Genomic DNA, 25,236 nt, shown 5'->3' with positions numbered 1-25,236 from the left:
TCAAGGAAATAATAATCAATAATCAAAAGGTGGATACATAATATTTCAAGGAATAAGGAATCATTTCCTAAACTTTCACTTAGCTGTGAAATGATATTCCTGCCGTTTTTATTCGAAACGCTTTTATACTCTTTGACTGGACATTTACATGGCATCTTGAATGTTTGAAAGTAATTTATTTGTTTTCTCTCTGTGTAATATTAGGGCACTTCCTGTCTTTATTCTCTATTCAATGGTTATGAGTGACATATTATGTATAATAACCATCTGTTCCTTGTAGGCTGATACCCAGTTACCACCTGCACTTTGGACGTCAGTGCCGTGTGGCGGATTACGGCTTCACGCGCCTGGCTGACCTGCTGGATTCGCTTGGCCACACGGTGCAGGTGATGGGGGAGGGCTCCGGCCGGGTCATCACTCTCAGCCACGCCGCGCAAATGAAGCGGTTCACTGCCGACCTGCTCAAGGTGCTGCGCGCGCAGCCTGACAAGTCACTGTTGCTGCCCCAGCTACCTCTGCTGTATCGCCGAACTCTCGGTAAGATTAGTTCGCTCAACCCCCCGAGTAAATACTCTTGGTTAGTTCAAAATTCTCTTTTTTCACCCAACTATTGGTAAGTTCAAAGTGTTATTTTTTCACTGAACTCCCGATAAGCTCTATATTCTATTGCTTTGCCAAATTTTTGGTTATTTAAAAATTCAATTTCTTTGCCAAACTCTTTGTTCAAAATTCTTTTGGTTTGCCAAACTCTCTGCAAATTCAAAATGTTTTTTTGATCATCGAACTATTGGTAAGTTCAATGCGTTACATTTTCGCCAAACAAGATAAGCTCAAATTTTTGTACACCTCTCCTTACCGTTTCCTTCACCCATCAATTTTTGTCTTAGGACGAGACTTCGAGGCTGTAGAATACGGAGCGTGCCGGGCCGAGGATCTGGTGGGGGCCGTGGCGCGTAGCTGCGTCGCCCTGGGCCCCGAAGAGGGACGCATCAGTCTGCCCCGGCACAGGCAGACCCCCGAGGAGGTGGCACGCATCAGACATTTTGCATCGCAGGTCAGATTGAAGTCTTATTGTTGATTTTTCCAAATATCTGAACAACCCGGAGCCTGAGAGTGGAACGAGATGTAAATATATTCTTTATTACGGCGAGTCACTAGTCTAAAGGAGAGAGTCGACATGAACAAGAATTCTTCTCAACTACCAGGTAGTAACCGAATAGATAAAAGCATTGGGTTCAATACCTCTGCTAGCTAAGTCTTCTACAATTGCACAATCATCATTTTCCTACTAAAATTGACTGGTGAATATTTATTTATTTACTGAACGCCTGTAGGACTTTTACAGACAGAATACAGATATACTATTGCAGAATTATAATAAATATATTTAGCTACAATAAATACTTTTCATGTTACTTTATACATTATCGTAAAATTTACATAAAACAGTACAACAAGTTTATAATTTTATTTATTTATTTTTACTCCTGTTAAATAGACTTTTACATTTGTATATTTTATACAATATATTCAAAAACATAAACGAGAAAAAAAAAGAAAATTTTTTTTAAATTTTATCAGACATCAACGAACTTCTTCGTTCTTGAATTTTTCATTCTTGAATTCTTCATTCTGATAATTTTAATAAATAAGGTAACCTTAATTCTCTACTAAAAAATTTAATTTTTACCTACTCTAAAATTTACATATCTTAAGAATTTATTTTGGATTCTTTCAATGGTGTCTGAATGAACTTCATAATTTGGATACCAAACTATGGAAATATACTTGATATGACTCCTTACTAGTGACATAATAATAATAATTGGATGACTTGTATAGCGCTGTTTTTGTGCAAATCACCTCAAGAGCGCTGTACAAACTTATAATACATTTCTACAGTGATCTATGTTATTACTTAACTATTTATGGAGATTATATACAGTACAATACTTACCTGGTAGGTCACTTGAGATTAACACTCAATTAATATTATCTAATTGTTTATTAGCGAAATTTAGATACAGGACTTAGGACATAATTGGAAAATTGAATATAACTGGACTTTCTCTTAGGAATGGTATATTTAATTTGTTTTGATAGTGTTGATATTATGAAAGTCATTAAATACTAATTTGCAATGCTTTGTTGGATATGATTTCTACATGCTTTATAAAATTGAGTTTCCTATCACCCGTCACCAGTCTTAACCCGAAATGGGCATGCCTTACTAACGACCTACCAATTGCAGGCTGCAGAATTACTGCGCCACGCCCCCAACTGTCGCCTGGAGCTGTCGAGGTTCGTGCCAGCCTATCACACACACTTTGGCCGCCAGCTGAGGGTGGCTCACTACGGCCTCCCCAAGGTGCAGGACCTGTTCCAAGCGATACCTGATACTGTCGAGGTAAGGACACTCGAAATCTAATTCTAAATATCTCCAGTAGATAATTTTGTCAATGAGTACATTATTTACTATATACTTAAAGAAGAGTGTCTATGGTGTCGGAGCGCATTTGATTTTTATACAAATCTACAATTTTATTCTGAGATTGATGAAATTTTGCACACTTGACCTTTAAAACAAGAGGAAGGTCACTGTCACCAGCATCCCCTTTTCTCACCCCTTAAATCAGAATTAAGAATTTTGCCCACTTGATGTTCATGTTTACATCTGATTTCGATAAACTCTGCTTAGTCCAGGTAACCCCGGGGATTTCAGCTACCATCTTATAAACACAGACCAATAAAAAAAATATTTTACCCACCATTTGGCAGTCATAAAATAAGTCAAACAAATCTTAAAATGATTGTTATTTCTTTGAGTGTACTGTAAAAAGATATTTGCCATTTTGTTCAATCTCGGTAATTTTTCAAAAATACAATTTTTTTAAAACGGCGATAAGCATCCATAACATTTCATAAGAGGGTCATCCAGAAAAAAAAAACTACAAGATTTATGTAGGATCGAAAAATTCTTGTTTTTAATTGAAATTCACAGGATACTTCACAAATATTAAAACTATTTTTCAACATAATTACCATTGAGATCGAGATATTTCTGTAGCTGGGGCACCAGCTTTTGTGAAAAACGTTTCCCGCCAAAAAATCCTTTAGTTTAGTGAAAAGGTGATAGTCCAAAGGCGCCAATTCGGGTGAATAGGAGAGGTGGGTGACAATATCCCATCCAAACGATGCCAGCAGCTCCTGTAAAACTCGCGCAGTTAGGCCTGGCGTTGTAATGCAGGAGGCTGACTCCCCGGGTCAGCATTCCACTTCTGCTGTTCTGAATGGCTCGTTTTAATAGTCCTTTTAGGCCTAAAATCCACCAAAAAGCCTCCTTACGATCCCAGAAACCAGATGCCATGACTTTTCCGGACTGAATGTGTCGTCTTTTTGGTGGCTGGGGAAGATGAATGACGCCACTGAAGTGATTGTCTTTTGGATTCTGGGGTGTAGTGACACACCTACGTCTCATCCCCTGTCACGATAGAGCAAAACAATCGGAAAAAAAAGGCTCCTGTGCAAAACGATCGAATCTCAGACGGTGGTGGGAGGTCGGGAGGTGGCGGGAGCGCGCGACAACCTCTCCATCGAAAGAATTTACTGTGACTGAACAAAATGGCCGACAAACAAGTGGAACCTTACAAACTTACTGTTATGATCCTCCTGACATGCCAGGTGAACTTCCAAACAAAAAAATTCTCCCAGCCTCAGGAGCCCTTGTAACATTACTTTCTGGATAGCCCTCGTATTAACATTATTTAATGTCCAGATGTGGGTGAACGACGAGGGCGAGCGTGTGGTAGGGTTACGCCCCCCAGCCGCCCGCCGCGTGCTGGCCGCACAGCTGACTGCCCTGCCCCTGCCGCTGTCCTTCGCAGCTCTGCCGCATGCCTACCGTGGGGCTCACGGCCATGCCCTGTTACCCGCTGCATATGGCTGCCCCGATCTCATCACTCTGCTGAGGTCGTTACCTAATATACAGGTACGTCTTGCTTCTTGATGATCTTTATTGAATTGTTGTTATTTTGGATTGTACTTCACTATCCTTGGTTTTATAGGTGAAAAAGTTTCTAACGTTTTTACTAGCCTCTTCACCGCTAGCCTTTTTAATGTAATGTGCCTCATCACGAGGCACGTTTTGACACAATCTATGTGTTTTAGCAAAACATCTTGAATCATACATGTGACATCCGCTTACGGGGACAGCTGCTGACGGACATAACATAATATTCAATTCTGTATGGTTTGTTCCATAGTTGGTGGAAGGGGTGGGCGAAGGTGGTGCCACGATCTCCCATGCGCCGTCAAGCTCCCCCTCGTTGGAGCCTGTGAACAAGGGCACTGGAGGGGGCTGGGGCGGATGCGCACTGCTGGCCTATCGGGTGCTGGCAGGAGACCGCTGTGTCTCCTCAGGCGGGCCCCCTCTGGAGCAGTTCAGCGCCGAGTACCGAGAGCTCGCGGGCTACGACCCTCCCATGGAGATTTTGAAGCAGAACAACTGCATTAAGGTAAGGATATCGGGCATGTAAAGCAAGCACCTAAACAACTATTAATCTAGCTGGGTTCTCTCCTCCCCGGAAGACGTGGGTCTCACGAAACCATATCCGTTGCAACCACAGTCACTGCGTGAATGATGATCATATTGTAGAATAATGTCCCCTTCATCAGTTTCCCGGTGGCATATCTGTGCTGAACCAAGTTACTTCCGATGTCGTCCACTGGCTGGATAATCACAGCATCGCACTTTGATCTCCGCCATACGAGAAAGAAGAAGAAGTCGATAGCATCATCAACCTTGGTCTAATCCACATTTTAAAGATAAAGAAGAACAATATTAATGTGTTTGTCGCTAGAGTCACTTGACATTGTATTACTTCTACGGCTGCACGTGAAAAAAATTATCAAGTGCAGTATATTTCAGGTAGCACCGTGTACGGAAACTAGCATCAGTAGGCGACTTGTGGTTGCACTACAGTCACGTAGCTTGAATGTATCTATGTGCACGAAGGGCCTAAGAAAGGACTTGACACACCAATAAAAGATTCTGTCCAAACACTAGCACGAAAATGGCTGCCAAGATGGTGGCAATGCCAGACCATTTCCATGGTTACTAATTTACATTTTGTTTGTACAGTACTGTATTTAACCACTCAGAACATTAGAACGTCAAAAGATGTAAATATGATAATAGCGGTCAAGACATTAGAACGTCTTTTCACGTAAACGCGCAAGATTTTACAAAAATCTATTTATTTCCATCACTAGTATACGGATTGCCATGATTTAAAAAACAGAGTATCGATAATGAATAACGCTACGCGTCTGTATTCAAGAATATCTATGGAACGTAGAGTTGCATTATCTAAGCCGATTGAATCTGTCATCTTGTTCGTTCATAATTTATTGCGTTTCTAAATAATTTATTAAAAATATTTTAGTTTGGACGGTTAATATTTTGAGGTGACTAATAGTTTTTAATTATATTTCTTCAATATATAAAGTGTTATTTCTTTATGATACTCAGAAAAAAGTATATTTTTCAAGGCTTTGAAATAATTGTAAGCGATTTTTACATATTTTTGACGTTTTCATAAAATGTATATTTAGAAACGCAAATATTTACGTATTACAACACAATGCGATAGTGGATTTCATAATCTTTCCAAAACATTTTTTAGAATGAGGCTACGTTTCCCAAAACGTGAGTTATGAAGCTTTTAGCAAAACTCGTAAATAACACAAAAATTATCACGTTTTGACAGTTCTCAAAGGAACACATAGTAGATAAAAGTCTTTGTCTGAGAGGTTAAGTATAATATTTTTTCTGGCAAGTCTAGAACTCTGAAGTAAATATCTGAATATTATGAAGTCAAGGGTCGGTTGTCCAGTTTTTTGTGAAAATGAGTTATGTATGAGACCCTTTTAGTTTTTTCAGTTTCTTGTCTTCTCAATGATTCGTGTTACAAAATCAAAGTATTTTTATTGGGGCTGCAGAAAAAAAAATTGCATGCCTGCCTTTTACCCCACGAATGATGGGTTTTGTGAAATGCAAATGTTAATAAGCTGACATAGCGTCGCAAGTTATTTTCCCATCCAATTTTGTATGGCTGAACAAAAACGGAAAATATTTTTAATTAATTTACGTGGTTCTATCTTATTTACTTTGAGATTATGGAAGAATTTTTAGAAACAATGTCTATAGTGAGCTAAAGAAGTTCTTCAGCGAAGGCAATGAAGGCAATTTTCAAATGTTTTACTTAAAGTTACAGTATATATTTAATGTAGAATATAAACGAAAACAATTTAAAACCACCCATATAGAATTTTTAAATTATTTGCAGTATTATAAATGATCTGAAGGATAAGATAATTAGTTGTATGAATGAATTTTGATAAGTTGTGTTTTGAATTTAACAGGTGTCCAACTGGCGAGTGGTCCTGCCCCTGCGGTGGCGCTGCATCGGTCGCATGGTGGCGGAGCAGGGGGAGCGCATCCTGTCCTGCCAGGCCCTGGAGCAACTGTACTACCAACAGTACCAGCATCCCTTGCCCTTCCAGCGTCTGGGTAAGAAACCATACGCACTTCGACTAGACAACCAATACTCTATTAATGCAGGGTTCCCTTACCTTACCTTATCTATTTCATAGAACGAAAGTTGAATTCCATTCAACTTTGGGTTTATATTGCATAGAGAGCCTTTTCTCACTGATCTATTTCATAGATTCTATGAAATAAATCATAGAATAGATGAGGTAGGATCCCAGCTTACCATAATGTCATATAAGGGAACATTGTCAACCCTAAAGAATAATAGAAAAAGGGTAGAAGAGCCATGAACCATAGTATGAAATCAGGCCAGCATCTTTCACCAATACCACTAGTGGCAGCTCGTGACTTTTGCCTGTGCTATAGTGCTTATTTGTATGAAGATTTGAGGAATTTTCAGTTTGGCAGTGAGCTGCACCGATTTGCTGAAAAATCTTCATACAATAAATCTAATTGTTTTCATCTACACCATTTCTTTAATCTTATCACTCTAGCTCTAGCACACTAAACTACTGCAAATCGCATATGCTCACAGCAGCGCCCTGCCTTTTTTCTAACTCCACACCAAAAGCATAACTTTCATGGCTCTGCTGCTTTTATAGTTTGTGCAGTTTGGTGGTAACTTGGCGACAGCTGGCACTACTGACCACACTACTTCTAGCTAAATCTCTGAAACTTTATTTGAACCAGTACAACTTCATTGTACCAGTTTTCTAACTTGTTAGTTGTTAGGATATCTAAATGGAGAGTCCATGAATGCGCAATAGTTTCGGATCATAGATTAATCACATTTACAATAGGTGTTAAGAAAACTGAAACTCCGAGATCCTCCTGGAATTTCAACACCTCCAGGGCGAATTGGGATAACTTTGGGGAGGCGCTACGAGATACATTAAGGGATTTTCATCACGTAGCAGCTAATGATCCGGACAATTTGGGGAACTTTTTCAATTCTGCCGTTGTATCTGCGGCTGATTCCTCTCTGGGCAGATCAAACCCAAAGACGAAAATTAGAACGCCGTGGTGGTCACCTGAGCTGACTTCGCTAAAGGGGGCCTACAAAGGAGCCTATAGGGCCTTGGGACTGTCCAGGAGGGGAAGCTGTACGGAGGAGGAGACAGCTGCCCTTCAGGCCGCTCTCAGGAGATCCAGGGCAACTTTCAAACATGCGGTTCTCCTTGCGAAACGAGCTGCCTGGCATAATTGGGTTAAAGATGTGGGCAACGCCAACCCGTGGGAAATCCACAGCGCAATTGAAAAATCCGGCAAGGGATCGGATCGGTTTTTGTCAAGTTTAATTGGGAATATTGATGGGAGGGACGCTGAGACTGTGGACGTGGCCTCTACTCTCAACACACTTTTGGGCAAGTTAGTCCCTGTAGAGTCAGTAATTGGGGAAAGTGACCACCAAAAACAGATTAGAAATCTAGCACGGCTTCCACCTAGAGACCTCGCCCAAGAGGATAGAATCACTCCCGTCACTAGAGCTGAAATAGGTGCTATAATTAAGGGTTTGGGTCCAAAGAAGGCACCAGGGCATGACAGACTCAACGGCGAAATAGTGAAGCATGTCTGGGTCCACGCTAAAGAAGAGCTCTTTCAAGTGATGGAATCGTGCCTGAGAAGAGGAATTTTCCCTTCTGAATGGAAGAGGGGCGTGCTCAGGATTATACCTAAAGGGAACGGCAAACCACTCACCGATGTAAAGGCTTATCGCCCGATAACCTTGCTCCCAGTCCTCGGTAAGATCCTGGAATTACTTATTCGGCAGCGTCTTCGCAGTACACTATCACCGCCCAGTGAACTTCAATTTGGTTTCGTCCCGGGTAAATCCACTGTGCACGCCATTTCGTTTGCGCTTAACTGGGTGAAGGTCTGCACAAAGAGGTATGTTGTAGCAATCTTCTTAGATATAACTGGTGCCTTCGACTTCGCGTGGTGGGACATGATACGCACAAAGGTTAAAAGTAGGAATTGTCCAAAACGCCTGTTTAAATCGGTTGACAACTACCTATCGGGACGAACTGTCTCGATATCCCATGGTGATTTTACTATAGAACGCGAAGTAAATATGGGCTGTCCCCAGGGCTCCGTTCTGGGACCTGAATTTTGGAATATTGACTTTGACGACTCCTCTAGGTTACCCTTGCCTGAAGGATGTATCATGATCGACTACGCGGATGATAAAATGTATCTTGTCTCGGGGAACAGCAGAAAGGAAATTGAAGAAAAGGCTGGTGATGGTTTGAACACCCTCCTTAAATGGGGGGAGAGGAATAAGATGACCTTCGCTCCCCACAAGACAAAAGGTCTCCTGATGAAGGGCTCTCTCAGTAGAACAAGAAACCCTACCATCCGGATGGGAGACACCAACATCAAATTTGCAGACACGGTCAAGTACCTAGGTGTAACACTCGATCGATCGTCCTCATTTCTGGCTCATGTTAAAGATGTTTCAAGCAAGGCTCAGGCGCTGTTCCTAAAGCTGAGGAGACTCTCCACCGCTGAATGGGGACTACGCAGTCCGGCACTACGTGCTCTGTACAGGGGCGTATACGTTGCGCAAGTTTCGTATGCTGCCTCTGTTTGGGAGCACCGCCTGGATAACTGCCTTATACTCCTCGCTCTCACTAGGGGCCAGCGAACTTCTTTGCTGGCACTATCTGGCGCATACCGTACTGTTGCTTCGGACGCTTTGCCAGTTTTGGCCGGCATTTTGCCAATCGATCTGGAGATTAGGGAAGTCTTAACCAAGCAGAGACTTTCCAGAGGATCCCCGGCAACCCATCTTGGTGTCGTTCTGACACCAGGTGGACCGGGAACTCTCCCTGGACTGCTTCGGACGATGAGGGACCTTTCGCTTAAAGAGTGGCAGGTCCGTTGGGATAGGTCGAGCATGGGAAGATGGACCTTTTCCTTCTTCCCATCAGTTAAACTCAGAATGGAAGGGGCCTTCCTCAAACTGGACCATCACATGACGCAGCTCCTCTCAGGACATGGGGAATTCAGGGGGAGGCTTCACAGCCTTGCCCTGTCTACCCATCCCAATTGCGCTTGTGGCAATACTTACCAGTCGGCCGAGCACATTCTGTGGCACTGTGAGATCTTGAAGGATGCCAGAGACGAAATGATAGACGGTCTGAATGTCCCCATTAGACCGGTGTGGAACACCGATCTTGTTTCTAACAGAGTTAATTTCGAATGTCTGAGGAAGTTTACTAGGATCTGGGTTGAGAGATGGTCTGAGCTTAGAGTCGCTGACTAGCGTGATAACTGAGAACCCCTGGTGTATTGCTCCTGCTCCATGACTAATTCTTTTACAAATCTCCGATTATTGTTTATGCTATTCTGTTCTTCTTATTTTTATTATTTTTCTTTCCTTACTGTACCAGCTGCTGCAGATGATTTTTCTTTCGCTTACATTTCTTTTAAATAACTTGTCTCTTATTTTTCTTCTTATTTTCAGTTTTCTTTTCTTATGTTTTACTTTTTTGTTATCTTATACTTCACATGCTGTCCTCTTTACAGACTATGCAGATTTTATTTTTACACTTTCAACTTTGTTTTTTTTGGCACTTTTGGATTGTTTATTGTTTTCCTTTTCTCTTTTCTTTTCTCTTCTTTTATATGTATTTCTTTTTTCAGTAACGGCAACGAGTTTACAGGCTAGAACTGAACTCCGTTGTTTGTCTTGTATTGTTTACTTCTCCCCAATAGGGGTTGGACAACGGGCCTCGTCCCCGCATACCTTGCTGGAGCTTCTTTTATTTCCTTTTTTTTTACCGGGGGACTCCGCCAATCACCTGCGCCACCCCTGAGGAGCGTTGGTGGTCAGAGGGGTGACTGTGCGGATTGGGGTAACCTCCACCCTGCCTCCGACCTCCTGACGCTTCTTTCCCCTAGGTTCTTTAGGGTTTATCCCTCTTTTTCCCATACTTATCTTCAGGGCACCACCGGGTGGTCGGCTAAGGGGTGTGGAAGTCCTGACCTGCACCAGTCACCCCAACCACCACCAATCTCTCAACAGGACTGCCAGACGTGGCTCGGCGAAACTCCCCCGTCACTCTTTTATTTCACTTTGTTCTTTTTTGTGCTTACAGGTACTGGAGTGTGGGTTCCCTCCACCAACTATTTGCCTGACACTTGTTACTTGATTGTTTGATGCTCATTGTTCTGTGTTGTCCTTGGATTAATACCTGTAAGCGCTCGCATACCGCTTCCTAACACCGTATGCGGGGACATTGAAGGTCTAGCTTCATTTATATACTTTGTAGAGCCGTTTATTCAAAAATTAGATTCATGCGAGAACTCCGAAGGGGTGACCATAAGTCACCTATACCGGGGTGGGACAGGGCGGGTGTAACCTTCAATGTTAGTTGTTATACTCCTTCTCTGTCGCATCGGCCAAGTTTGTTATATTATATATATTATGTAATTGTAATGACTTATTATTTTGTTTTTGCGTAGGTTATGAATCCGTAGAGGCCATGATCGAGCACAACTCTGAGATCTGGGAAAAGCAAGGCGAGATGGTTCGGGTCAGACAGGGCCTGTCCACCCTCCTGCCCCCGGTGTCCAAGCCCCGTGTGGAACTGCTGCCCAACACTCCGCCAGGACAAAAGGTACAACATAACCCTGCTTACTAAAGTATTATGGGTGAGAATGAAATCACAGGCCAAGAGAAAAACGTTTCTGCATAAAATTTCATATAGAAATGCTTGTCGTTCGGCCTGTGACATTATGCTTGCCCTTGAATACTAAGCTTAAGCCAACTTTACTTTACAATACGGTTTAAACCTCATATGTATCAGGACAAAAGATATAACGCAGCTCTGCTTACTTAACAATACTGTACTATGTCTCATCTTGTAATGGTGGCCCTTCTTTCAGTCGAGCGGTGTGTGGAGCACTCCCCCGGCTGTAGCGTGCGGACCTTGGCGGGCCCCCCCTGCCCCCTCTCAGCTGCCCCTGCCTGCCCCGCAGCTGCTCACCAATACTAACAACACAAACAAGAGTAAGTGACCCCCTTAATGAACTGACTCACCGAATCCAATCTACTGACGCTAGTTAGAGCAGAGTTTGACTCGTCCTTTTTCAGAGATATTTTTCTTCAACTGCTGAATAAACTCTTTTTATTAATAAATACATAATGTAGTCGCAAAACACTTTGGAACTGATATTTTAAAGTTTTTTAATAACAATAAATTTAAAATGCTGAAATTGAAATATTTGTTAAAACCTGTCTTCAAAAATAGAATAGTTAAAAATACGTTTTATATGCTGTGAAATTGCAAACCCGCCTCTAGAAGTTTCTGCAGATTTTGTGACAATAGCAAAATAATGTAGTATTGTTACTTAGATATTTAGCATAAAATTTGTATTCTTTTCTTTTTGTGAAATCAACATAAACATCTATTTTGCAACTCCACAACTCATATTTCCTTGTAAAATAAAGCATGTTGAACAGTTACTGGGGCCACGGTAATATCAAATACCCTATAATAATAATGATACCTCCAGCTTCTGACATTTCCCATACATTTTGATGGCCAGCTGATACACTAGCGCCTCCTGGCGGCATGAGTTATGCGTCTTGGTTTTCTCTCATATATTTTAATGGATTTTATATGAAAATATATTCTTTATTTTACGTTAATAAATTATAGAGAAGTTGAAAAAAGTTTTGAAAATTAGGTATCCCATACAAGACCTTACTGCTTTTTTTGCTCATACATAAAAAAATATTAAAGGGGCTATTCTCTTTGATGGTTTAGAAAAGTAATAAAGTACTTATATAATTGTGAGAAATTTTCCAAAAAGATATGAATATATATTATGAAGGTATTAAAAAAATTGAAATTTTTTATTATTACATATGTATCAATATATTTAATATATTCGATAATTCAAAACACATACAAAATTCTGTTTTTCCTCCTTCATATAATCCGAGCCTCTTCAAGATCCGCATTAATAAATCCTTTCCTAGAGCCCCTACCTTAACCTGCCTCACAAGGCTGCCCAACCTGGTGGCGACATGGCTCCCCTGCCTTTACACTGCACAGACTGGGGTGCAAAAATACAAAAATGTGGTTTGAACATCAAACATTGACAATGATTATAACATCAACTTGAACACAGAATGCAACATGGAACTAACACAGCTTTGCTGAATTAACATTAAAAAATTTATAATTATACTTTCATGGTATTACGATGTATGATGATGTACGAGGTATGTGGATTACCACATTTTACGTAATCGAGAACATTTTATTTGCTATGATTTAACGAAATCATTTCACCAACTAGAACATATTCAACGTTTTTTGGCATCTTGAAAAACGACTTGGGAGTGATATTGCTGTTTGTTAGTAAACTGATCCACGGAACCCACGTTTTTAAACATTTTTTTTCATCTAAATAGATCAAAATACAAATTAGAAAGCCAAAACACCGCCACCAAACACTAAATAATTTCAATTTGCCGCTATTAAAAGGAATGTCAGTCAACATGCTGCACTAGCTCTCTCTAGCGGCTAGAGTTGTTGAAATTGCCGCTATTTCACTGGACTTTGATGTATTATTAATATTACAGGGTATTTTGTAATATGTATCACCAATTTGGTATGTCAAGCATTAACTGACAGTTGTATGAATGTTTGATGTTTGTTTGCAGGGAGGGTGCGCCTGGCGGCACAGTTCGACACCCCAACTTAAGAAGATCTCAGGAAGACTATTCCACACGTCCACTAATTTACAGCGAGATCCATTTATATACACAAATTATTGATTTTTTACTTGTGTTCATTTATTTTTAAGAAAAATTTAATGTGTTTTTTTAACTTCTTACTGAACTGTATGTGTTTTAAGCTAGTCTATGTTTAAATCTACCATTTTAGGTGTTGATGTCAATTTATAAAGGTAGGGACACCGAGAATAAAACATTATGAAAGATACTTACATTTACACAAGCAAAGTATTATTCCATAAAGATTTCCACATTTAATAGTTTTTTGCTCCTTTATTTACGTGCTAATGATCCATCTTCCATAATGTTTTATTAAAGTTTTGTACTAATACTTATGCATGATCAGTATTTTATGTGAGAATCATCGTTAGTGAATGGTTTGTTGTAAGAAATGATGTGTAGAGTGCTAATCAGTGAGGAGCCGACGTACGACGAAGGCGACAAGATTCTACAGCATACTCCTTATATCATTCCCGGCTCCAAGCCAAACCAACCAAATCACCATTGGTGGCCAATGTTTTAAGATAAATACCAAATCCCGCATTTGGAAATCATCATATAATATCTCGACTCTAATTAGACATTACAATAATCAGATAATGTTGAATTAATTGTAAAACTACCGTAGTTACAATTGCATAATAATTTATAAACTTGTACATTTGTTTTGTAAGTCTTGAAATGTTGGCCATAAATGTATTTTTACCGTCTTATTGTATGTAATATTTCTGTGATTTCAGTACATAGCCAGTTTTTAATGTAACTAGATCGAATTAAGAATCAAACTACTTGAAAATATATTTTATAAAATGTATTAATAAAATGAATTCTAGGAAAAGATGGAAATTCGTTGCCTAGCGTCAGGTACCCTAAGAATTAAATAATTTCCATGCACTCTCTTTATTTTGCGCATAATGTAATCTAATATGAACCGTGATTTTAAAGTTGAAGAGTCTATTTTCTTATGTATGATAAACGTGTCCCGTAGTAACTTCTAGCGGAAGTTAAGTTAATTAGGGTCTCCCGAGAACAATCCGTCACAGGGTAAGGAAATATGGTGCGAGACTGAATGTAACAAGCTGAACATATTACCACTGAAGCAACAAACAAATTAACATTACATTATTACCCCCCCCCCTTTATTACAGACTCAAAACAATCTCATGTCCATATTATATAAACCTCGATACGGGCTTAGGTCTAGTGAGGTTGATTTTTATGAGAAAAAACATGTTTATGTATAATGAGATGCAATAAATAAAAAAATATCAAAAGTGACATTCCCAAATGATATACCTAATGAATCTAGCAAATTGATGTCTACAGTACATAATAGTATTTATTAATGTTTAGATAAGTTTTAATAAAGACTTATTGATGTGCAATGAAAGATGTAGGTTAATAAATTGATAATAACATTGATCTATTGTAGTGTTAGATTTGCCCAAGTGGATTGTGCCTGTGGGTAAATTAGTAAAATCAACTCTCTTCTAGGCTCTAGGCATTACATATTGTGATCTGTTATTTTTAAAACATTTTACATTTCCGATTTTATATTGATGTGTTTTATTAATAAGTGAAGAAGATATAGTAGTCCCAGTGAGAGGTTGTACTTACGTCATCGAAGAAAATCTTCCTTCTCACACGTCTTGCACGAAAAAGACAAGATACTAGAACGATGACTTGATGACCTCTCTCTGGGATTACTATAGTATTGTTGTGTTCCTCGTCCTCCCTTTTTAAGTTTTAATCATTGGATTATTTTACCAATTCGAACGCCATTTTACCCACAGCTCAGTGAAATTTTACCCATCCAACTACGAATTATTTTTAAATAACTTTGCACAAAATTGTAAGGTTTTTTTAATATTGTTTCATTGAATAAATTGATTTTAATTAATATTGTCTCATTATTGCTTTTGCCCATGGTGATTTCAAATCATATTATGATCAACATAAACTTTAACCTCTCTCTTATCACAAGTTGAAGTAGACGGACAGTTATCTTCCCAGCATGAACATTGACCAACATATGTAACCAAATAACCTTTAGACCATTTCTATGTGAGGTAGCCAGAGAGGATGGAACGTCACTCTTTTTTTTCACCTGTTTTGGAACAAACTCCTTGCGTTCATCCAAATTCATAATCTGGACAAGTATCATCATCTCATATGCACTCTTCTGTTATTCAAACTCTTAACATTGATTGAATAAAACTTGCCGTGTGTCCCTGGAGTGTTTCCGAATTCTTCTTACATCCACTTGCATGTCTTACATATTCTCCTGACACTGTAGCTCAACATGTCCCAACGAACTTAATGAATTATATAAAACTAACTGACCTGGCATTGCTCGACGTTTCTCTAAATACAATTTGCATGTATGTATTATATAAATAAAACTTCCGGAAGAAATTCTCTAAATGATAGACAGATGTGGATAGCGACTTTGTTTTATACTATTTAGAGATATGCATAATTTTACCTTTACAATGCTGGACTTTTCAGCGCAATCAAACCCATCGCGTGGCACGTTTTTAGAATGTATGGGCTTTAGTGAAATTTCATGGGTTACGTATGTGACATCCGCTTACGTGGATGTCCGCTGAAGAATAAAGTAAGAATGCATGTTACCAAGAGCTCTCTTCAGTCATTTCCTGCCCGCTACAGAGTCCTAGCAATATTCAGTGCCCATCTCTGATTTACAGCCACAACTATGGCAACTCCGCGACAACGAGGGACGGGCTCGCGGTCAAGACGAGCAGCTCGAGAATTCAGTATTCAACTGGCTGCGCTTCCGGAACATCGCTTAGCAGGGAGGACACGAACCACGCCATGAGCCGACAATTTACGAACGGTGATGACGCCGCAGTTTAGTAATTTGCTCTTTGGTCATCCTTCGTTCTGTTTATAAATATTAGCTTTGCCTACCGCATCGCTTGGCGCCCATTATTACCAATCATCAGGTTGGTTAAATATTAAATTGTCACCATCCATTTGTCGCTTTCAATGCAATTTTTAAATTTCCAATCGTGCATTCAACCTTCGGCTGATGCACACGCCTGAGTTATTTGTCATTAATTAAAAGAGTTCTCATGTTAATTATAAGATGTAGAAATAAATGTTGTATTAAGGAATGCATTTTCTCCTTCTTTTATTTACTGCACTTTTGTTACAACTTATCCTGAGGTATTCATGCCCTTCACCTTTATAATCTCGTTTCACATTATGTATACATATTGCTAATATCCCATGAGTCGGTGCGATGCGAGAGCGGTGTTGCATAAGTATCACACATTCTTACTGCACCCGATTTATGTTGATTCCTCACCGACTGTTGAGGGAACGGCCTAAATTTAAATATATCTGGGAAAGCTCTGCACTTTGTAAGTAATAAAACACTATTATTATTTAAACGGATCTATTATATACACTGATAAATTAACACTTGGAGAAATGACGCAAAAAGCCCATGTGTAGGGAGGGTGCCTCACAGATCGGGCTTCATGCCGGTGCCCACGGGGCCGTGGCGACGTTCCCACAGCATACGGTGCTTCTGCTTCATGTACACGTTGCGCGCATCTGCATAGAAACCGAGATCCCCATCTGCAAAGAAATAAAATCAATTAACCCTTATGAGACGGATTGAATTTTGTAAATATCTCAGAGCCAAATTTAATACTGGAAGTTAGATTTGAAATAATAGAAACAATCATAAAAAATCAATTTTTTTACTTTGGACTTTTCATAGACAGTAACTAAATGCGTTCAAAACTTGTAAAACCTAATTCAACACGCTGGAACTGCAGTGCAACTCAAGGTAGTGCTAATTTTATTGGACTGCAAATGTAGCCAGCCGCACAATAGGGGTTAACTAATATATATATTAGTCTACAGGGCTATCGTTGGCGATTATTAACACTTTTGAATATAATCACTATCAACAGTGGTTAAAAAATAACGCCCACTTGACATGAACACTAACCAAAATAATAAATAACGATCCTAATAATATGGAATCCCAAAATGTAGCAGGGATTTCAAGCTGTTGAAACTCTTATAAAGACAAGAGCTATATTTTACTCGTCACCGGCAGGATTGCTTGACATATCGGATAGTAAAATCTGCAAAGAGTACAGTAGAACCTCGTTAAATATACTTTTCGGCGTTTTACCTCCACAGCTGTCTTTTAGATTCAGATTTACGAAATTTTATGATTTATTTTGGCAAAAATCGAATTACACAAACAAATTTTCGTGCGTGGACAAATTAACGGGTTTCTACTGTAATAGGAAGGTACATAGCTTAAAGACCATTACGAAACACATATAATATCGTTGACAATATATTAACTTTTTATTTATTTGACGACACGACTGCTAAAATAATCATATATTGTATTGCGTTGTTTTGAATAATCTACGTAATTACTGATACTATCAAAAACAAATTATATGCCGTCAACGCCTAAATAATTATATAGGCGTTGACAGTATCATCTGTTACTTCCAACAGCTAGTTATATTTTGATACTTTTTTTTATTTTTTTTTTTTTATATTTACTCCACACAGGAGGCCCTGAAGAAAATAATTTCCCTCAGGGCTGTATAATATGTTATGTGTTCACGGCACAAACAGAAACCAGGCACCTCTCAACAAATCCATAATTAATAATCCAATCATTGGTATAAGGTATTAGAATCCCATATTATACATGTATGCATGTATGTATACTGCTGATAGATCCGTTGTGATATCTCGCTCCTTCTCATAAACTCTCGTGAAGTTACCTTGGATTATTTTCAGCACAGTACGGAAAATTTTGTTTATTCTCCGCTCCACAGAGATGGAAGGCCCACTGGATGGCGATGAAAGAATGGCCATTTTCAAGGAATGTACGAATGGCGAGGCCCTGGTGTTGTCTGAACCAAACCATGGTAACGACCGAAAACGTCACGACCCTCCCTATACAGTGAGGCCCCCACCTCCTGTTCCCTTCAAAACTGCTCTGTCTGTTTTGCTGCACAATGTCCTACCATTGATTCAATCCCACAGAAGAGATAAACATGTTGTGGTCGTGTCTATGTGACCGAAATAAGGTTAATTTTATCTTACTTCGGGTGATCAAATGTCTGTTGTGAATACCACACAATAGACTCAAAATGCTCCCAACTGTCCAGAGAGCCAGTAGGACTATGGCATCCCTGATTTGGGTATTTCGTGAGGCTGAAAATGTTAGGAGATTGGAAAGAGGAAGGTTGGGAAGTACCTGGCTCTGAGAGCATCTACCACTCTAGGGATTACTTGTTCCGTGACACATATACTTGTAGAGATTATACATACACTTAATGAACCAATTCTCTTCAGCATCTTGGTATTGCAGCAGGAGTCCCTTGCAGGTTTCCTTCTCGGGGGCTTCGTAAATGGCACAGTCCTCAAATCGCTTCTTCAGGATAGTCAAAATTTCAGTATCCACCTGCCTGTAACCAAAATAAATCAATATTAAAACATTGTATTCATATTGAATTATCAATAATTGTAATAGAGAACAACAAAATCAATATTAACATTGTATTCATATTGAATTATCAATAATTGTAATAGAGAACAACAAAATCAATATTAACATTGTATTCATATTGAATTATCAATAATTGTAATAGAGAACAACAAAATCAATATTAACATTGTATTCATATTGAATTATCAATAATTGTAATAGATAACAACAAAATCAATATTAACATTGTATTCATATTGAATTATCAATCATTTACAATCTATTACATAGAGAACAACAAAAATCAATATTAACATTGTATTCATATTGAATTATCAATAATTGTAATAGAGAACAACATAAAAGACTGTTGAAGAGGGCCCCAAAGTAGCAATTACATTGTTATTTTAAAATGGTGATTAATGAAATAAATAAAATAATCTTAACTCGGCTAAATACATTAATATTTAAGAATGTTTCACAGATGGTTTTATTCGTACAACACAAGGTTACCCTGGTGATCTCTTTTTCTTTGATGAGGCTTCCTATATCATAATTTATACTATAAAAAGTATTACCAATTTCAAATTTCATTCAAATTGCATTTCAAATTTCAACTTCCAATTTTTGGGGAAGCATTTATTATATCTGATACTTAATAATATATATATATTATTCAGCTATTAGATATTATAAATTGAAGTCCCCGCCATTGCCCGGGCTTTACACGGGCTTGGGAGTTTCTTTCGTCAAAAAGATTCAAAATTCTGCTTTAAGGGGTGGGGGTGATTTTTCAAAATCTCATCTAGGCAGTGAACTACAAAGAAAGAAAGATCAAGTATGCAAAATTTCATCGTTCTCAGAATAAAACTGTAGATTTGTTAAAAAAACTAATCCACACCTGGACACTCTTTATATATTAACCCTCTTATCAATCAATGTTCTTTTAATTTAAAATTTAAAACCCATTTAATAGTAAGGCCATAGACTAAATTAGACTAGACACAGCATATTCATTTAAAAATAACCCCAACACAATTTTGGTTTGGTTCACGTGCACATTTATGAAAAGGCCCACGCATTATGTCGCAATGCGAAATGGGCACTGTGCATTGCGTTTTACCTTTTGTTGGTCTATTTTGCTTCTCAGCTATGCTGGGCAAGTTCATTTTTTCAATCACAAAAATAACCGAGTTCCAAATATTTAAATTTGAATTATGTCTATATTACAACACCTCTGACAACAAATTCTCCGTGGTTTCGCTGACGAGTTTGAACGCTTGTACAAGGAGTTTAAACAGAGTTGGGTTGTTAAGTTCATCTCCATATTTGTGACGTACGCTATGTGGCGTTATTTTAAAAATGTATTTAACAAGACAGGGCTAATCTAGTATAATACATCAATGAGTAAGGCCCTATATAGATAGAAGATATTGACTGTGTGGTTGCCTAAGTGGAAGCGACCCAGAGGGTGACTGAAGAAAAGGTGGATCGAGTGCATGGGAGAGGATTGGAGCAGAACGGGAAGGACTTGGGACTGGAGGTGAATGAAGAGCATTTGTAGAGGCCAAATATCATCCTGCAATGTTGTGCCATTATGTTATATTATATTACCTGTCCCTTTTGTACTGAACATTGGCTTCGAAATCGCAAACTACGTCGTCGGTGTAGCACTGGTCGACTGTGGGCACACGGCGAAACTGCTGGTGGTACCACGCATACTTCTTCTGGTTGGGAGTCACCACCCTCTCTGAAACAAACAAGGGCAGGATGTAGGTGGATGGAAGGAGTCTGGGATCTCTCAGAATGACGCAGCAAGATCAAACTAATTAAAAGTACCAAATTAGAAATAAATTAATATGCAATTGCAGATAATATAGATGTCACCTGTGACAGGAAAAAACATGCTTTTTTAAAATGCGCCATCTGTTGCTTTTTTTTTCACCTGTGACAAGTAAAAACATGCTTTTATTGTTAGAGGTAAAAGTAAAACACTCTATTGTTTCTCTATCTGCACAGAGAGACTGAGCCACAGCAACGCATGGCGGGGTACAGCTAATAATAAAGCTATATAATAAAGAAATTCGAAAATATTCCTGAGTTTTATTACATTTTCCATAAAGCGAAATAAGTGATCTACACAATAAAAAATAAATTATGAGACTTTTCTGTAAATAAACCCAGTATGGCTTTGAAAATCGGAAACATTTTTCCCTTTCACAAAAATATTAAATTTCAAAGTTAAATGAATATATTACTTGCACTTGACAAAACAAGAGTCTACAACAATTCATTATGATAATAATGTGTTTCTTGCACTTGACAAGACGAGAGTCTAGAACAATTCATTATGATAATAATTTTCCTTGCCAGGTGAATAAAAAATATTTTACAAAATGAAAAAGTTTTTTTGTTTTAAAGCACTTTATTTTATTATGTCGACATATTAACTATTGTCCTGAAGGAGGAGGAATTATTGTCCTAAAGAAGGTTGGGAACAACCGAAACCGGTCGACATATATAATAAAATAAAGTGGTTTAAAACAAAAAAACTTTTTCATTTTGTATAATGTCAAGCCACAAAGTGTTTGCTTTCTTCGATAAAAAATATTTTAGTATGTAAGTTGAGGGAAAGTGCATTAAAGTACTAGCGAATCCATGGTGGATTAGTCGGCACATTAAGGGTTGAAAGACAAATAACTTTGTCTATATCGTTTTATTTTTATACTCAATAAACATTTTTCTTAGATGATGTCGACTTCTTCGGGAATAAATATATACTAAACATGTTGATGTGTATAAAACAAGAGATGTAAACAAAGTTGTTTGTCTTTTAAATAAATAAATAATGCCATCATAAAGTGAAAACCATGTGGATGAACTTTTCTTTGAAAAATTAAATCTTGTTGCTAACCATACACCTCCTGCTGTTATTTTATGGTACAAAATGATATGGTAAAGCAAAGGCATGTAATTATATTTGATTTATGGTGACCATTAGAATATTGCTTTACTCGTTATTTCAAAACTTAGTATTTAGAGATGTCTAACTGATGAACTTGACGATCAATATGTATTTTTCTTTTACCACACAGCACTAATATAAAGGGTTTTGCTACAGCAAATCCGGACGCCATTCATGACATGCCAAATAGTTTTTAGGTAAAGTTTCAGAATTCAGACGAGAGGTGATTTTGCACAAAAACGGCGCTACACAAATCATCCAAATATTATTATTATTTTATAATAAACGCATAATCCGGAAAGACGGTACAATGTACAAAATATAGTTTTGTAAAAAACATGTAAGTTATGACGAAAATAGAATCAGATGGTAATTTAGATCAGAAGGTTAATTTATGATGATATTAAGGATTGTGGAAATTTAAAACTAATGGTTTCCAGAAACCGATATTACATTCTAACTAGCTGACGTGAACCTGGCGCTTTCTTTACTAAACCTTGGAGCCTTTTTTTACTTTCTATAAATATAATAGTCATGTTTTTTTTTACATTAAACCTACACAGGAAGCCCTGAGGACAATAATTTCCTTTAGGGCCTTTGTCATCTTTTGGGATGCTGTGTGGAGGCTCTTTTTTAAGGAGAGGAAGTCCTGGAGTAAAAGGTATTAGGGTTGGGTAGGAATCTAAGGATCAGTGTATCAAGGAGTGTCGGACATATGAATATATACCTCGCACTGTGGCGCAAGGCAATGTGGCGAGAGACCAGTGGGAGAGGTCAAAAGGTCTCCCCAAACCGGCCTCTCCTGGTCTGGCACGCCACGCAGCTGGTGAATACACCTCACCCGATGAACCCGGGCACCCCTCCTAAATCACCAAACGTGGCGAAACCCTTGGGGTGACCAATGGCAGAGGTGTTGGTTATCCAATAAATGGTTCCCGGAGGGGAAAAAACCGAACCAAACCCGCCTTCCAAATTGCATATATTATATATATAAACCTTCAGGATGAAGTTCTCTAAATGATAGTGAAAACCGTATCAAAATCCGTTGAGTAGTTTAGAAGAACTAAGCGCACAAACAGACAGACGAGGATAGCGACTTTGTTTTATACTATTTAGAGATATAACTTTATTTTACTTCTCAAGTGCCAAAAGTACCTAATGGATATGAAAAATTAGTATCCGTTGAGCGCCGGCGTATCCATATGGTAATCTGACATTAATACTTTGTGGGATTTTTTCCCTTTTTGAGACAGTTCTTGAATAGAATGCAAATATATAAACAATGTGTTGATAGTGAAATGTGATTGTTCTGCAATATTTTTACTTGGTAAAGTTGTTGAATTCTGCCTCATGCAGAGGCTCTTTAAAAAATTAACACTTGATTTCCACATATCACATATTTTAACGAAAACGAAAACACATATTTTTTAAATGCGAATAAAGGTTAATCATATGTTGTTTTTTTATTTGTCAGAAAGGTATTAGTGGTTATTTTGTATATAATAGAGTTTAAGTTAAAGGTGAAATAAAAATAAATAGATTAATTTAAAAATGCGACTTGTAATCGTTCTTGTCAAAAATATATTTATTAGTCAACGTTTAATTCATCTAAGTTATTGATATGAATATTTTTGACAAGAACATAACCTGAAATATATTACATAATGTACGGAATAATAAGGTAAATACTGAATAAAAATAATATAAGTACTCCTAGTCATTAGAAATAATTGAAAATATTGTACAAAAGTAATATAAGTAGTAGTAATAACATTCCATTGATATAAAAAATATTATTTCAAAATCTGACAGATAAATTTCTTACAAGTAAACAACGTAAAAATTTACCCTTAAACCATGTTACCGGGGCATCCACAGTTCTCACGACTGCATTAATAAAAGCTTCCAATCCTGCCATCCTTTTTAATTTTCTGAAAAGAATTGATATTTTAGTGTTTTTCAGAAAATTACGGTGACAGACAACCTCACAGATAAATATTTAAATATCTTAATTTTCATCAATTTTAATAAAGTACCCTACACACGGTAATTTTTTTTTTATAAAATACCTATTACGGTGAATGGTTTATTTATGCTATTACGATTCCGATAATTTTGACGAAAAGGTCAAAACCAGTCAACACTGTTTGAAGATTTTAACCAAAAGTTAGTCCAGTTTACAGTTTGTTGAAACAAATTATGGTGTATTCTGATTTTTTCCTCATTTGTGTGTTTTGGGGTGTTGATTTTTATTCCGAGTTTTGCCAAAAAATAGATGGATTTCGAGTTTCAACCGAAAAATACGATTTGATCATGACTCGAAAACTATCGACTTTGGGAAAAATGATTAACTAATTAATTTGCATAAAATATCTTGTTATTTAGCTTTTTACACATTTTCCCCAGGCATACTGTTTATGCACAATTGCAAAGTTTAACTAATTTTTTACCCATTCACGCAGGGCGATTTTAGTTGATCAAGTCTGAGTTTAATGACACCTGAAAGCTAATAATCCATTCACACAGAGCGATTTTAGTTTAACGACTTTGAACGACAACGAAATCATAGGAACGCACGCAGCGATAACTTCACTTGACGCCATCTTGATTTACTAAAATAAATAAATAAATTCTTTATTCCAGGATGTGGGGAGGTTAGTGCAATCCCACACATCCCATAGAGGATATAAGTAAATATCAGTTCGAGTTAAATTGAAACGTCTGAACGATATCTTGTTCAAGGGCAATATTTATTTTTTATTTTTTTATTAAGAAAAATGGACTGCGTTTCCTTAATTTTAGTGTTTCCTGAAAAATACAAAATTGAATCCATTAAACGAATATTTCAATAACATTTGTTAAAGCCCCATAGTAAGCGTTTAAATATGGTTTGAAAGGTAGATATGTAAATACGATTGTAAGAGGGAGCGCACTAATATTAGAAACGATAATAATTCAGAGAAAACGCTGAAAATATTTAATAAAACACGACTTGTTTGTAATAGAGCAAAAATCTCTCGACAAATGCTTTAGTTGTATTTAAAGATACACTGTGATTTTTTTCATGCCTATAACATTAAGGACTGGTAGTTTCGGAGAATTTGACCAATTCTTCAAATTTCAATGTTAATTTTCAAGTTCTGTGGAAGATTTTTTAAAGTTCTGTTATTATTTCAGTTTTGTCAAGCAACTAGCGTATAATGATGTAATAACAGAACTTGAATTGTTCAAATACTCCGAAACAACCCGTCCTTAATAACAGAACAAAACTTGTTTTTTTTTTAATTTTCGGAGCTTACTTTGGATTTTTTCCACAGACACTTGTTGTACCGGACACCAGATGGATGTACCTAAATAGTAATTGAAATAATTAAAGAAATTAATATTTATCTGTTATCACACATTTTACGAAGCCGAATCCTTTGAGGCTTATCACCGGACATCGTTTGTCAAGTGTCATTTTACCA

At 37.7% G+C, this 25,236-nt stretch overlaps 2 protein-coding genes across 3 annotated transcripts in view; one reads left to right on the top strand and one right to left on the bottom strand.

Moving 5' to 3' along the window:
* The window catches only part of Marf1 (meiosis regulator and mRNA stability factor 1-like protein), a 41,028-nt gene extending 25,804 nt beyond the window's left edge, over positions 1-15,224 (top strand). For both annotated transcript variants that reach the window (XM_089638144.1, XM_089638143.1), the window contains exons 18-26: positions 281-537; positions 888-1,054; positions 2,252-2,407; positions 3,776-3,988; positions 4,263-4,514; positions 6,424-6,571; positions 11,021-11,175; positions 11,444-11,567; positions 13,233-15,224. In XM_089638144.1, coding sequence (XP_089494270.1) covers positions 281-537; positions 888-1,054; positions 2,252-2,407; positions 3,776-3,988; positions 4,263-4,514; positions 6,424-6,571; positions 11,021-11,175; positions 11,444-11,567; positions 13,233-13,273 — 1,513 coding nt within the window. In that variant the 3' untranslated portion in view covers positions 13,274-15,224. The remainder of the gene's footprint in view (positions 1-280; positions 538-887; positions 1,055-2,251; positions 2,408-3,775; positions 3,989-4,262; positions 4,515-6,423; positions 6,572-11,020; positions 11,176-11,443; positions 11,568-13,232) is intronic.
* Positions 15,225-16,702: 1,478 nt separating this feature from the next.
* Positions 16,703-23,780, bottom strand: ND-PDSW (NADH dehydrogenase (ubiquinone) PDSW subunit). The gene is made up of 4 exons (XM_089637734.1): positions 23,618-23,780; positions 20,419-20,554; positions 18,648-18,784; positions 16,703-16,910 (listed from the first exon to the last, which is right to left on the bottom strand). The coding sequence occupies exons 1-4, from the start codon at positions 23,685-23,687 to the stop codon at positions 16,795-16,797; spliced, it is 459 nt and encodes a 152-aa protein (XP_089493860.1). The 5' UTR covers positions 23,688-23,780; the 3' UTR covers positions 16,703-16,794.
* Positions 23,781-25,236: the final 1,456 nt, after the last annotated feature.

This window comes from Hesperophylax consimilis, chromosome 12, assembly GCF_061612785.1.
Source record: "Hesperophylax consimilis isolate HC1 chromosome 12, BYU_Hcon_1.0, whole genome shotgun sequence".
Classification (NCBI taxonomy): domain Eukaryota; kingdom Metazoa; phylum Arthropoda; class Insecta; order Trichoptera; family Limnephilidae; genus Hesperophylax; species Hesperophylax consimilis.
The sequence above is the reverse complement of the archived record's forward strand: the minus strand, read 5'-3'. Positions and strand labels throughout refer to the sequence as shown.